At 48.1% G+C, this 16,229-nt stretch overlaps 1 protein-coding gene across 6 annotated transcripts in view; it reads left to right on the top strand.

Annotated features, from left to right (window-relative positions):
- LOC105458396 (transcription factor 12) overlaps positions 1-16,229 on the top strand; it is a 111,963-nt gene that overhangs the window by 33,359 nt on the left and 62,375 nt on the right. For 5 of the 6 annotated variants that reach the window (XM_011703672.1, XM_011703671.1, XM_011703670.1 and 2 more), the window contains exon 1: positions 6,168-6,776. The exons of the other annotated variant lie outside the window; for it this stretch is intronic. In XM_011703672.1, the coding sequence (XP_011701974.1) occupies positions 6,591-6,776 (186 nt within the window). In that variant the 5' untranslated portion in view covers positions 6,168-6,590. Of the gene's footprint in view, positions 1-6,167; positions 6,777-16,229 lie in introns of those variants that run through there. 6 annotated transcript variants of the gene reach the window in all.

Raw genomic sequence — 16,229 nt, 5'->3', positions numbered from 1 at the left:
TTTCATAAATAAATTTTAAATGCTTTATGTTGAAAATGATATTTTATTACAGCTAGTAATATAATATCATTTTCAACATAAAGCATTTAAAATTTATTTATGAAAATATTTGTTGATTAGCGAGATCAATTCGGTAGATTTTTATTTATATATAATCTAACAATATGTATATGCATTGAAATTAAGTTAAACCAAAATTGAATTAAGACAATCTCTTAATTAGAAATTAATCCTAGAATCTTAGCAAAAAAAAAAAGGAAAAGAAGTCATTTTGGATTTGTAACATTCACACAATATTAGAATATATATCGGAGATAGAGCGGAATAATTCCCAGAGCAAAATTTTAACCACCGCGATAAGTCCGATAATTTCCGAAGGAAGTGCTCTACGACGTGAAAGCGTACAGGGTGTTACTTCCATTACGCCACTTGGTTAACAAGAGGTCAGAATTAAGCCGTAGCTACTCGTCGCACGCTCTCGAGAACGATTTCGTTTTCCGTTCGGCTTACGCCAGTGGTGCGGCCCCAACCCACCCCTATATACCCCGTCGCCCTGCAGTTAATGTGTTCCAGGGTGGAACCCTGCCCCCTCCCTCCCACCTTCTCATCCCAATTTCAGTTCTCCTACCACCCGCTCACCCTCCTCCTCCTCCTCCTTCGCCTCCCCTTCGAACTCACCGAACCCGGGATCTCGGCTTTGCCTCCACGAGAGAGAACGTTTCTCTCTCTCTCTCTCGCTTCCTTCGAATCGCTCTCCCTCTCTGTCTCTCTTTTCTCTCTCTTTCTTTCCTCCTTCCTCTGTCTCCTTCACCCGCTTCCGTTGGCATGCTACGATCCGCGACTCTCTTTGTTTTAGAAATTAGAAGAGGATTACCGGATCCCCCTTTCAGCTGCGCTGTTATTAACTATTACCTTTTAGCCATTCACCCTCGGACACGATATCCACGAAAGGGTTGTGACGGGGGAAATTAAATCGGTTTTCTCGCGGAGGTTTTGCTTCGCCCGCGCTTTTTACCGCGTTTACCTTTCGGCGAAATATCACCGTTTCACTACCCTTTCGCTGTGTAAAGATTATCGCGTATGAGTGTAATTATTTCCGGCGTTCTCTGAAATGGTTTTCAGTAATTCCATGCCAAGAATTAGCATTGATTGGAATATTATTACTTTTACTTTTACGAGTCTCTCGTCCTTAAAAATTACGTAATGTGGCAGGAATTAATTTACGAACATGAAAGGGATCTCTCAACCGATCTCTCAAATTAAAATAAATCCATATAATAGATTCCAAATGAATTGGCTTTATGTGCAATTATTTATTTATGCAGCTAATTTATAGAGATTTTGCCACAGCTGCATTACTTGACATACATATATCGCATAATGATACCAGTTATGGTTTTAGAGCGCTTGAACTCGCGCGTCGTCGTAACGCTGCCAACGACGCGGAGACACCGAGTTCCGTTTTCTTGCCGGTCGACGTTTTTGTCGTGTGTGCCCCCCCTTCCCCCCTCCCTTACCCTCCCCTCCTCTCCTCCCCATGTGCGTCGCGCGGGGAGAACGGAGTAGACGAGGAGAATCGACCTCCGACAGCCACGATCTTATTATTTTTTTCACGCTCTCTCGAAAGGGGGAATCGTGCGGCGCGGGGACAACGGCGGAAAGAAGAGAAGAAGAGGCGTCCGGGTCGACGACTCTTCTCCACCTTTCTTCGTCTCCACTTCTCTCGGGATCTTCTCCTCCACTTCTGCGTCCGCGTCCTCTCTTCGTCTCCCTTTATTCGCTTCGTCGTCTTTACGCGACCTGATAAGGTGTAAAAAGAGCGGAGGGACGCCGATGCCGCCGAGGTGGAGGCGCAGTTTACACAGTTGGCCAGACGAGGTTACCTAATTATTTGTTAGCTGTCCAATGACGAAACGCCGCGAGGCAACGTCGTGTCTCTTCTCCCTTCTTCTCCTTTTTCTACTAATTTTTTTTTTTTTTATTATTCATGCGTTTCTCGGCGAAACGAGGAGAGAAAGAATTCTTCGCTGTCACCGCGTTGTTGAAACAATAAAACTCTCAATCACTTACCAGTTAAAGCAATATACTACAATATATGATGCGTTGATCTGTTCATTTACTTCTCTAAATGCGAAGAAGAAATGTGAGAAATTTAGTCTTTTCTGTAGAAGAGAAAACATTCCGAAAGAAAGTTGCCGTTTCTATAAAGTATTTTCCTCGCGTATCTCATTTCTTCATCGATGTCCCCGATATTATCATCCGGACCGATCCAGCGACGGGCAAAGCGCTTTGCGATCCGATCTGAGCACACCATATGCCACCGATCTTGAGTATCTTTCGAGATTTACAGCGACTGTATTAACGGCCGCCGGGAGGCCCTCGCGGATGTCACCGCGGGATCTCCCTCTTAGCACCACCGTGTAGTTCTCAAATGCGTCGCATTAGAGAAGACGGAGACACGTCGATCGCCAAAAACTTGCGGGAGGTGGGCGCTCTCTCGCGCGAGGCCGCCGCGCGCGATGATCGATACTCGAGTTGCTGCGCGTCCTCTCCTTATCAGCGAGTCGGCAAACGCGAACGTTGCGTAATTATTTAATTAAATTGTGTCATTATTTGCTGTGGCGACTGCGCCTCGAAACGGTGGCTTGTTTATCTTATTAGTTTATTCTTCGATTCGGAATAATTCCGAATCGCGGAATTGCGCGTGTTCTCCATCGTTCTTCGGCTATTGCTTTTATTGTGATGGCAAAAAATTTATAAACGGATACAAAGAGGCGTTCATGAAAAGGCGTAAGTAGACAGATAGATATAAAGATTCATTGTTTCCTCCAACATTTATTACATTTAGTCAAACCGCCATTGTCATACACGTGAATTTTCGAAAGACAGAGAACCTCTTAATATAAAATAAAAAAATAAGATGAAAAATTATAGAGGAAAAACAATTTTGATGTAACGTTTGAAACAGGCAAACTTTTCATACGTGATTTTGACGAGGGTTTTAAAATTAGTAGGTTGGATCATTATTATTCGGAAAGATGAAGTTTTCTCGTCGCTCCTAAAAGTGTTTCGAAAAGCAGGTACAAACGGATCCCAAACTGTGCATTGTACCGGTTGTCGCTTTACATTATTTTACTGTCATTATCAGCCTCAAAATAGCAAGATGTTCCTTATATCTGCATCGTTCCGACAGAATGGTCATTTATTTCGACTGTTGTTGACTGTTTCCTGTTGACTATTTGTCGACTGTTACTTTATGGCTCATTACGGGCGACAAGTGTGTTCGCACTTCGTCATCTTTCAGGTACGAACACTTTGTTACATTTACACCTCGCTACGTTTGACAAATCTAATTTAATGAGCTACGCGTTAATTTTTTTACTTTAAAATGTAGAAAGACGATTACGCTCTCTCTCTCTCCCTTTGCACTAATAAAATACCGATTAACCTGCGCTATAAAAATTGATATTGTGTTCGGCTCGCTCGTGTCTTGAATCGAAATGAGATCAAGTGTCTTCAATAAAGCAGCCGTTCGCAATTGATGTCAATCGTTCGCTACATTGTAACGGCGAACTATTTAGCCGCGTATAAACGCAAATACTTATATTATGCCATTCTTGCCATCGGAATTTGATTGCCGGCTTACAATCGTCATAATCGCCCCGCTTATAAACGATCGCCGCGTCGTTAGGTCCGAGTAAAGTCAAGTCAGATATTAATTGGAGGCTCGTCGACAATTCCCGGTCGATCGACTCTTTCTTCTCTCTCTCTCTCTCTCTCTCTTTCTTCCTTCTGTCCCCCCCTTTTTTTTTAAACGAGCTTCGCCCGTCGTATCCGGCGCTCGGTGAGAGGAAAACTGGAACTCTCGCCCGTTTGCCAAGTGGGTTAGATTGGGTCGGGTGAGGTTAGGTAATTATAAACCTTCGGCCAGTCGCGTGGGTACGACACTAAAATTACTCACGAATATCCGACTAACGAGGCACCTTTGGCGCCACGAGATATCTCGTTTGTCCCCCACCCTGACAGATTTTCCGAAATCGCGCGCGGGTCATTACGGGATCTTTCCTCCCCATCCGTCCCGCGCGGGCTCGCGCGACGAAATGAAGATATTCTCGGCCGCGATATCATTAAACTTCGCCGGGCGCGGTAAACAACGCCATTTAACTTCGCGCAAAAGTTAAGCACGCCACCTTAAAATTCGCCGACGATCCATTATACAGCGGTGAGGCTCGCGCCGAGCTTTTAATTAACTGGGCGTCGGCGAGATCGGACAGTTTCGAAGAAGAACTCGCAATGAGACTCGTTACAATGAAATCCGTCGTGAATTTTTCCCCGCCGCCCTTCCTCGTAGCTTCCGTTTGACGAGTCTCATGAGCGATGCATTCGTGCATTAATTTGCGCTTTTGTCGGAATAGGTACCGGAATAAATCTTGCAGACACTGTGGCAGTCGAACGTAACTTCGATCGTATCTTCAGTCGACGCTTGAGCTTTTCTGACATATAGATTTTATTAAATGGGAACAGATATATTCTATTTTTTTTATTTTTCTCCGTATTATACACGCACACATACATATGCATAGGGTACAGCGGGGTAATTTGAATAGTGATAATTTGGATAACAGTAAGTATTTGCAAGAATTTCAGAAAAATAAGAGATTTTAAGATATGTTTATATCTTAATAATAAATAAATAATAAATAAATATCGTAATAAAATGTATCTTAAAATCTATTATTTTTCCGAAATTCTTGCAAATGCTTATTGTTATCCAAATTATCCTCACTATTCAGATTACTCCGCTGTACCCTGTAAATAATCAAGCGTCTTATTGTTGCTGGGAATTTTGGCGAGCGGTATTCTGGGTGAAACGCGATAATCGCGTATGGAGCTGGAGACTCTCGTCATAGAGATCGACCGCCTAGTGGCGCGTCCTCGTGCCGCGGAGGGCCGATCCTCTTTGTCCGTCGTTACCGCCGCGAAGCTTTTTATCTTGCACGCCACTTTTCCGCGCGCGTACATATACGTACGCACGCACGCACGCATCCACCCACACGCTCCCGTTCTCCAGGGTTCCGTCCTGCTCTCCTTCGCTCGCTCTCTTTCCGACTCAACAAGTGGACCGATGTTTTCGGCATGGTGCATAGCCCGTGGACAAGAGCTGGAGCAAGAAAGAGAAAGAGGAAGAGAAAGAAAAGAGAGCCACCCACACACTCGCTCTTCGCGTTCGCTTGTCGCCGTGTACCACGAACGTCTGCCTCTTCGTAGGCAAAAACGGTAAGCTTTTCGCGTTAGGGGTTGCTTTCACTGCGTCGAACGGAGCGCTAAAGGGACGAAAGGAATCATCGTCGAGTGAATGTACGAGAAGCGGGCGAACGAGCGAGCGAACGAGCGAGCGAGCAAGCGAGCGAGCGAAGCGATCGTACGGCAGCGCGATGGCGCGCGGAGTGGGGTCCGCGCGCCGGGAACCAGAGGAAGGGATGGGAACCCTTAGCGGCGGGGGGTGGAAGCAGCCGTTGCGATCGCCTCCCCTCGCGACCGCGACGCGTCAGTCTCGTCGCGTGTCTCGTGGTGAGAGGATCTTTCGCGCGCGTTCGCTCTTTCGATTCCGCCGCTTCCTCCGTTTAACCAAGTATAATCGCGACGACAAGTGAATCCGCCAGATATCAGTGAAACGCGATTGCCATCCGTTTGCCCGCCCGCCTGCCTGTGTACGCGCGAAACGTGCTACTCGCTCTCTCGCGGGTCGAAGGAGATGCGGTCTTGGCGATAGGACGCGCCGCCGCCACCACCACCGCCGGACGGGTTTCTCTCTCGCGTGTCTAACCTCGAAAACGGCGACCCCCGACGCCATGCAGCTGGTGGAGCAACGGCAGCAATCGCGCGCGTGTGCGTCCTGATGCGCGTGTCCACGACGCGGTGACGTTCCCCGTGTCTCCCCGTCGAGCGAGCGAGCGAACGAACGATACGGCGCGCTCATGACTCCGCGTGTGGATTCGCGAAGGGGACGAAAATCGTGCAACGATATCGATAGCCGGCGATAAAAGATACTACCCCCGCGCGGTGAGCTTCCGGCGCGCGTCGCATTCTCTCCTCCCTTCGTCCCTCTCTTCTATACATATCTTTCTTCTTCTTCATCCTCTCTCTCTCTCTCTCTCTCTCTCTCTCTCTCTCTCTGTACACGTTCTCGGGATCGTGCGACAAGTGCGTGGTATGTTCGCCCTGACGGGGACGCGACTCCGCACTGCCCCCGACCGTTCCCGAGCCGCGGACTCTGCGAAGCGGATCCTCGTCACGTGACGACGCGTGTTCCTCTCGAGCTCCCTTTCCTCCCTCCCTCGCCCCTCCCCCTCGTGCACCCGGTGAGATTTTTAGCGACGATGACAACGGCGCGAGGTCGTTCGCCGCGAGACGCCGACGTCGCTAGGGTCTGACGCCGGAGCCGCGGTCCTATCGGTGACGCGCGATCTATCGCGCCGCGCGCTCTCGAACTCACTCTTGCCGCTCGCGGATCGTCACCGCGAGTAGCCACGTGCCCGTTTCTCCCCCCGTTGTGCCCCGAACCACCCGCTTGTCCCCGTGTGTGAGTTATGCAGTCCAACACGATTCTCCGCTCCGACGTCGGCAGCACGGAGAAACTTATGGGCAACAATAATCTCAACAACAACGGCTCGCCGGGGGCGGACATAATGTTCCAGATGGAGAACGAGGGCCTCACGCAGTTGGGCAGCGTCTTTCAATCGGCCTACGAGTCGATCGTGGGCGGCGGTCCTCAGGTAAAAAGATCGAGGGATGCCCTCATTCACCGATCCGATTACTGTCGGTGGGTGCGGAAGGGAGGGGGAACTTCCCGAGTTTATCTTCAATATTGGGCGGGAGGAAGTAATTAAAATAACCCGCGTATAAAATAATTTATTATATATAATATATCTTTATTTTCGTGAATCACATTCATTGTAATTTTACCGAGCGAATCGCTCTCCGTTTCTCTTGCGTTTCGACGTGTACGTAGCACGTATACGAAAGGGGCATGATATCGACTGCGATCCAAGTAATCTGGAAAATAGACGAGCGCGCGTATATAACCGACGATTTTCTCCGCAATAATAAAGACTATCAGCAGTATCGTTTTCTCTTAAATTTCAACATTATTATTTCGCTCTCGAGTCAAGTTTGTAGCAATTCGCAATCGGCGCCTCTGACTCGTCGAAATATACGATTGCGCTCGCGTCCGATGTAATTTAATCTGTACGATATCATGTCTGATGTGTGTGTGCGCGTATATAACGCAGGAGAGCGTCGAAAAATCGTATATCGCGAGGAATCTTTCCCGAACGGAAGAGGCGAGCGGAACTTTTCGCGGAAAATCTAAATCCCCCTCGAGATCCCGACGACGTCTCGGCGCGGGAAAGACGTTTTCCCCCAAAGCGGATTGCGCGTCAATCGCGAATAGGGGTGGATGGCGGCGCGGCGGCGGCGGCGGCGGCGGCGGGCGGCGGCGGCGGAACGGATTGGAGGGACCGTACACGTTTTACGATTTTCCCCCCGTGCATCCGAGCGACGGAGCGTGCGGAGCACGCTATCGGCATAGTGACGTCAGAATTACGTCATGATATGGCCGCTCTCACGTGGGCGGGCTCGTCGTCGCTACGGCTTGCTCTTTTTGCGTCCTTCCACAATTGTACAGGATGCTCTAGAAATTTTTATGACCCCGGCGCGCAACGCGAAACTCTCCGAAATTTGTAAAATTGGGGGTGGGAGCGGGGGGCACGTCGCGTGTGGTCGCGGCGACCTTTTCGGCGAAATGTCGGAGGCACGAACTCGCGAACTGCACCCGCCCCCTCCCCTGTCGATCGTACGTCGATTGAAATTAATGGTACGCGCGCTAAACTTTCGAGCTGATTTGAATAAACGACGGCTTGCGGACTCTCTGGATTGCGACCTGATATGAGATCCTTGAATGTCAGAGGGCGGTTGACGCGGGCTTTAGCTGCATATTGTTTCGGGAATACTTTTCCAAAACCGATAGGTCGGAAGACGGCGCCGCGCCGCCATCGGGGAATATCGCACGGCGCTCCCTCGAAACTAGAACGGGCGGATATCATTCGGGCGCTCTGGAGATAGGATAAATCCCACGTCCTGTCGAGATAGCGTATCCTTTCTTCCCGCGCTATCGGCTAATATTGCTCGCTCTAGTTTCACAAATGTAATCTGCCTGCCTTGCCGCCTGGGTCCTCCGGTATTGGGCGTGTTGTATTTGTGTTGTATCCGTCGCGGCCTTCTCTCTTATCGTTAAAAAATAATGAATGTAACTCGTTCGGGTCGGATTTGCCAGTCCTTGCGGAGATAAAAAAAGAAAGAGGACCGGATGAGGACGCGTCTTTCGCTCGCGACGTGCAACACTCTCCGAGAGCGGGACGGAATATATCGTTGCCAAAATATACACGCTCGGCATTCCGACGCGGCTCGCGGAGCACTTCGGCGGCGCGATAAGACACGACCGGCCTGTAAGAATTTCGCGAAATCAGAAATTCGCTCGGCGAGAGCGAGAGGGGAGAGGAGAGTATCACGTCGGGAATGCCGGGACTGCAGTCAGGGGGGTAAGAGGGGGGGGGAGAAGGGGGACAATGTCTATTCCGACATTGCGAGTCAGCGCGTATACGGCGAAGTGACTCATCATCCCCGCATTGTTTCGTTAAATGGAATTTCTATCTAATTTAAATGCGGCTTAGCTAGAAATAATGCGATTATGCGTTAGCTTATTCTGTTTGTTAATCTCCTTTGCACACCATTGTTACCCCGTCGGCGGGCGAGGGAGACACGGGGCGGCGGAGGGCGACGGAGAGAGCTCTCCTCCTCCCCTTCCCCTCGCCCTCCGCTTTGCGTTCCCCTTGCCGTTTTGTACGGCACTGTACATTATTTCAGTACAGTCTACACAGCCGCTAGATCCTCTCTGGCTTATAGACTGCTCGCAGCGGTTCTCCTTTTCGACCTGCGACTGCAAATTTAATCTGCCTATCCGTTGGATATTTTCCCCACTTAAGCGGGATTTACTCTACGGAATATTTAATTTAATTTATTTAATGTTTTCTTGGGATTTAGAAAAAAAATTTGAACTGATTTAAGGTGGCATCGATCGCGCAACGTAAATAGATCGCGTTGATGCAATTAATCATGGAAACTTGATGTAATTGTTAATCTCATTTTGTCGCTGCGATACGGTACGTAACAAGTTCGCCGTTTTCTAACTGAATTGTGACGAGCGATAATGCGCCAATTAAGCCGGGGAGAGCTTGTAACGTTACTGCTGCAGCACAAAGGAATTTAATTTAGTACTCCATTTTTAGAACATCGGCATTAGGTCTTAACGGCGCGATCTGTAATTACTTATTCTTGACTGGGGCGACCTCTTTTTCGTCCTCTCCGGGCCTTTGGGACCGGCTCGATCGGACGACTTATTAACGCTAACGGTACAAAAGCATTGTAATTATGCCTCTCGCGTTATACGCCGAGCAAAAGACGTATTTAATGACGCAAAGCGTTACGAGACAAATGAGATCGAGTGTAGGTCACGCATTTATACGCTGTGTTAGATCGACAGCTGTCGGTCCATTATTTCAGTATCTTCGTCGTCAATTTCAATTCGTTTAATTGCTGCTTCTAAGAAAATAAAACGGCTAATAATGACTAATCGATAGAATCGGAACTACGAGACCGTGTTGAAGTTTTAGATGTACATCGTTTTAAATGTCGCTGTAGTTATTAAAGTAGATGAAGGGGAGAATTATACAATCATACCGTAATTTTACATCGATTATATAAAATTAATACATTGTGAAGGAAAAAAGATAAAATGCAAATGAAACTATTACTTTTATACTTGCAGCGTAGTTGCTATTGAAATAGATCTTTGTTCATCTCTTTTCTCTATAAAAATTTTTTTTAGTGAAGCACCACGTCTGATAAACTTAATATTTGCAACTTATTTCCCGCGATTGTTTTGACCATGGAAACCGCTTCGTCCTTCGTGCGAGGGTAAACTACACGACGAGTGCGTTGCAACGAGAATTCCCAGGGCCGTATTTCGCGGAAGTCACTCCGGATTAACTGCATTAAAGTTTCTCCGCGGCTCCCTTAAAATATTGCTACGGCTTAAACGTTTTTTAACGCCGAAACTTTTGCCTCCCTCGATTTATTCGAGAGCGAAATTATCCGTTATTTACCGACGAGAGAGCGGTAGGAAGGAGGACGGTGGAAGTATTCTCTCTCTTTCTCTTTCTCTCTCTCCCTCTCCGTTTCTCACTTTTTTTTTCTTCGCTTCCCTCATCTCTCGGCGGCGCTTTCGTGTGTCTGGCGAAACCAGTTTTTGATCGCGCGCCGGGTTAAGGGCGGCCATTTCCGGTCCGCGCGCGCCTCCCTCCCTCCTTCTCTTCGCGTCCCTCTCCGCGTCCCTCATATCCGGTACGGCACTTGCAACGTTTTAAACCCGCTGCTCTCTCTGGTACACTCGGACGACCTTTTTTTTCCCCCCCGGGAGAGCTTGTCGGGCGTAAAATCTTCCCCGGCCGCGGCGTCGGGACGGCGAGAGGGGGGCGACGGCGGCGCTCTCGAAAAATAGGCAAAAAATCCACCTTCATTATGAAACGTTATCTTTCTTTACGTCCGACTTAATTAGCTCGCCGCGTCCATTTTTGGGGTATTACAATGCGCGGAGACCCTGGGCAACCCCCGGGTGAAAATTAAGTCGCCCGCGCTGTCGCACGTGAATCACTTTGATAGATTAAGCTGCAGCGATGAGATTCAATTGGATTTTCACCGAGCGGCGGCAACGTGCGCGACTTTGTAATACGGACTTTTTAACATTTTTTTTCTTTCTTTTTGAAAAGAACTGACCATTCTCTCGGGAAGAAATAATGTGTATACGCGTCGGTTAATAAGTAGATATATGCAACAGACGTTTGCATTTATCCGGTCGCTTTACGACGTCGCGTTGAGACCTGCCATTTCGACGTTATTAATGAAGATTCATATTACGTGCTTCGCCGCGATGGCGCGTTTCTCTATAAGCTCGTTTCAGCCGGATACAGAGGAAGACAGAGCTAAGAAAAATAACACACATCTACCTCGCCGCGTAATAAATGGCTTGTCATAACTGCTTCCATTTTTGCATAATCCTATCATGGATTAATGAACTCAATTTCTTCATACTTGCACAGCCGTGACAATTTGAAAGTCGCACGATCCTTATGTATCCGTCGTATCTTTCCGCATAAAAATTCGCTCGATTCCCAAAGTAAACGATTAGCATGCGGGCTAAACGTGGGTATATTCGGATTTCTCGAAACGAAGCTGCGCAGCTTCGGGGCGAACGGGAAGAAACACGAAAGCGAAAGTGGCCGTCCGCCGCGGTGGTCCGGCGGCGCGCCCGCTTCAATTAAGATGAAAATTTGAGAGGATCGCGCGCGCGTGCAGGCTGGACTGGCCGGGATCGTGAAAGCCGCCCGCCGCCGTCGTTGTCGCCGGAATCGTCGTGGCGTTTGACGTTTTACGAGCGATCCACGCGCGCGCACGCGGCGATCGTCAAAAAAGAAAAAAAAAATAAGCGCCCGCGCGCGCTCGCTTTGGAGGCCGATGTAATTGCCTCGAGGAGGAGAGAGAGAAGGAGGAAAAAAAAGAATCAATGAAACCGATAGGTCCGTTACGTCGCTCCGTTTCACCTGCCTTCCCACGGTGCGCGCGTTACCGGTGCGGCCAAATTTACTCCGAGTGAAACGTGGTGGTCGCGTCGACGTTTGCGTGTATATTGGTCGCCTGTGTGAAGGTGCTATATCTGAAATTCCGTCCTTCGAAACATATTTATGAGTTGGCAAAGTAATCGATAATATAGTGTCTAATATTGAGCGTAATTTATTGAGAAATTATATACGCGCAGACAGCTTCCAGATTTTTATTCGATTTTCTCGTTGCTCGCTCTCTTGTCCATTTTTTTATTTCGAGAAATTGATAGAAATATCATACTTTGTTGCTCTCTGCAGAAAAATGTTGACGTTGAGAGTCACTGATCACGTGAGTGCTAGGTTAAAAGCGGCAATGAATAGAATTGATATAAATGGGACGGCGACCTGGCTTCGGTCTCGAAGTTGATTGTTTTTTCTTTCCCCTATCGTCGAATTGGTCGACAAGTGTCACTTTATTATCGCAACGAGTTCGTTACCGTGCTTTTACCGAATCATCGACACGAGGTCGATTAAGGTAGGAAAATTTGTGCCCGCAAAGTATTACACGCTATTAGCTTCTCCATATGTATTAATGAGCATGTAATCTTGTAATCAAATTTTTATTTACATATATCATTTCCATGAAATTTTAATCAGGCTGCCATTAGGCATCGTTTTTATGCAAAATTATTATTAACCTTCCACTTTGTTGAAATTATTTTACAACTTTTAGGAAATAATTTAAAAGAAGAAGCGATAATTCGGCGTGCGCGAAATTCGATAGAAATTATATCGTCATTTCTGCAAATTTTCTAACTTAAATTGATACGATATTTTTCGCATTGTAATTACATTCGTTTGCACGTGGTATATTTTTCTTTGCGGTGAATGTTATGTAGACCAGATGAAGGAGATGAGATTCGCGTGGCGCTGACCGCACTCTCGCTCGTCGGACGACCGTGGAAAGCTAGAAACTAGGAGTCGCGGAAATTCCATGACGGCGGCAGTTCCGGTCGATCGTCGTCGCCCGTCTCGTAATCTATGGTTGGGATTAGCATTAGTACCCCCGACACGTATGCGTAACCCATATGATCGCGCTTGTAGCTACAAGTTGCGCGCGCGTACACGCATGTGTACACGCTCGTACGCACACGTCGAACGCGTACGCTGCTCTTCTCCCCGTCTGTTTCTCTCTCGTGAGCGCGCGCGGGCACGCGCATACAGCTCTCCACAATTTGAAGCACATAATATATACATATTCGCACACGCGCGCCTAAACAGATACGATAGATACGGCGGCTACAAACATATTCGCGCGCGCAGCGGCGCGCGCGAGGTATATAATTAGACGCGGCCTAGAGCCGTACTAATAGCGGTATCCTAGGATCCCAACACACGTCCGCCGATATATCCATTGCTGGTAACCATTATCCCCAGGCTCTGTTTGCGCGGATACGTCGCCTCCGGGACACGCGTACTCTGCACATACGAATAATATATACATATACACACGCATACATAGGCGCGCGTATTTGCACGCGCGCGAGAGCGTGCGTTCGCTTGTAACCTACCGTTATATGCGTTGCGCATATTCTGTGTGCATGTATGTACCTACCTAAGTCAGCATATGTATGTGTGTGTCGTACATACGAGGCGCGCCACGTGTCATGTATGTGTGTACATGTATGTGTGTGCGCGCGATCCTAATGAAGCCGCGCGCTCTATGCGATTATGACAATTAGCGCCGGCGAGGTCGAGCGGTCGAAAAATAAGTAACAAGGATACTACGTCGGGATCTATCGTATGCCGTCGCGGCGACTGATCGCCGACTCCGTTCGCGCTCCCGTTTGATGTATATTTTCGGTCGGCTCGCGCTATAAATGCGGAACGCATATAATCGTAAATTAATACCCGGGCAGTTACGGCTGCGACTCTATTCCGCGTTGCACTCCGAACGCTTATAAAGTATTCAGGTATACTCTGTTTGCGCGCCGCTTTCAATTCCCGATTAATTTCGATGAAACTGGTGATCCTTCTGAGACTCGGTATTTTGGTGAAATTTATAAAAGGAGACTATCATATAAATTTCATTTTGTTTTTTTCAAAACGTATATATTGTTCCAATCATACGTAGTATTGATACAAATATTTTAATAAAATTTTAATGTTTGTAAATTGATATCTATTTAGATTTATTCTATGAAAATCTTTTTATACTTATATATCTGAATGGGGAAGTATTTCTTTTGACATCTGTCAATTTTTAGCACGCGAGTTACGTCGGTCACTCCCGCGTCATCGGATGAATACTTGATGCCGAAACTTTACTTTTCCGAGTTTCTTTCGTACTGTCGAGCATTTAATATATATACCGGCGAAGTAGGACGGAGCACACAACACACGCACACGTACACACAGTACGCCAAAGCGACGACTGAAAACGCCACCATTAGGAAGTAACTACGCGGCGCCGGATATCTCGATTATCTTCCAACAATCATCCTCCCTCTGAACTGGCGCGCGTATGCGTTCTCGAAACGCCCGCGTGTGTGTACACGAGCGCCCGCAAACGCGCGCGGGCGTATGCATACGCGAACACACACGCACGGCACATGCACATATCCGCACGCGCGTACGTACACATACGGGCGCGCGCATTTCCTCTCGGTATATCTACCGAGCGCAATATAGCAACGGCACATACGATCCGAGCCGTATGCTGATCTGCAGGAGCCGTGCGCGTATGTGCGCGCGTGGTCCGTGTCTGTGAGTATACTATATGGACACCATATATACGTCCGATTATTAGTGTGTCACACACGCTTGATTTGGTAGCGGGCTTATAACGCCCGCTATAGCGCCGAGAGGCGCCAGCTGGATGTGTTTCGAAACATATCCCTCCTCCTCCCCTCCCCTCCCCTCCCTTCCTCCCCGAACGCGAACTTCCCTCTCGCGCACGTTCGTCCGCCCCGCGCGGGTCCATCCGCCGATCCTCTGTTCGCGCTGATGATGATGACGTTGATGATGACGGGACTTGCGACGCGACGCAACGCGATACCCCCGCGTCTCCACCGCGTTCGAAATAATCGAGATTTTCTGGGGGAGCGCATAGCGTCGCGAGGACGAGGGAGTATCGAGACCCGTGGGTGGAATAATCGACCGTACTCGTGAGGTCACGCTTACGGAGTTTCCTCTAATATATTGTAATACCGTACAATTACGCGTAATGGCATAAAAATTAAAGATTACGTATCAATTCTAATTATTTCTCTGATGACACACATTATTTCAGCGTAGATGCGATAATCATGAATTTTATATTAATGACACAAGACCTCCACGATCGCTCTCGTAATCGAAATTAGACACGGCGTACAGTCGTGCGCGCATTTTAATTATCATTCGCAACGGCAACGGAATTTATAGTCATGCTAATTGTGTACGGCGTGTCAGTATTGATACACATCGTGCGACGGCTTGCACGATCCGCGTGCGCCAATAACACGGCGTGGAGAATTTATTAACATGGTCGTAGGACAGGGGGAACACGCGGGGGCCGTTTAACGGCGTTAGCCGAACGGCCAACGGCGGCGGAATTAGGCGTCGCGATTAGCGTTTCCGCTGATGGCCGATGGGCTGCGTGGACCGTCGCGTCGCCAATGTGGGTCTTTCATCTTAATATCGTGCGAGTGGGCGTCGCCCGTGGCGACACGACTCGGGATAGTTCGATGGTCCGTCGACTGTCTGTCGCGCTCAGGGATTTCCACGCGTACTGTGTTCGCCATTCGGCCAGCGGACGCCGCGAACACAGTGGAGCATACCACACGAATCACCGTGCCGTAATTACACGCTCCCCGTCCGTAAGATATGTCTTCTAATAACGGTCCCGTTTCTCTTTCTGTTTCAGGTGAGTTAACAGTTCCTCTCTTCATCGTGCGCCGATTAGTAGCCGTGAGCGCTCGCCCGGTGAGAGATTTACATCTATATTTCTCTCTCTCTCTCTCTTTCTGTTGCGCGGCGAGTTCTTTTTGTCTCGTGTCCTCTAATTGTAACGATCTCCGCTGTGAAATTCGTAATTTCACACTCAATTTTTATCTGGACTCTATCCGATCATGAATAGGATCTGCGACTAATTTAATATTCCGACACTAAGTACTCGTGTATATTTAACACAGTTATTTGTACATTTAATAGCCACGTTGTTAATTAAATTATTCTCGTGCCAATGTAGTTAGATTGAGAGCGAGTCGAGACATAATTTCGGGGACTTTCTAAAGGCTCGAAGTGAAACACATCGAATCTCGAGAATTCGAGTCGAGCCCGGCGAGTAGCGAGACGAGGGGGAGCTACCGTGAAAAAAAAAAAAGAAAAATAAAGACGCGCGTAGGGACCTGAGTCCGCTCCGGGGCGAAAGAAAACGATGGAAACATGGCGACTTTCGGGCCATATGGCGTTTACGGGTGCCCAAGCACCGTAAACTTTCATGGACGTAGTCTAATCTCTCGTTCTCTC

This window comes from Wasmannia auropunctata, unplaced genomic scaffold (assembly GCF_000956235.1).
Source record: "Wasmannia auropunctata unplaced genomic scaffold, wasmannia.A_1.0 LD334538.1, whole genome shotgun sequence".
NCBI classification, from domain to species: domain Eukaryota; kingdom Metazoa; phylum Arthropoda; class Insecta; order Hymenoptera; family Formicidae; genus Wasmannia; species Wasmannia auropunctata.
This window is presented reverse-complemented; position numbering and strand designations above follow the sequence as displayed.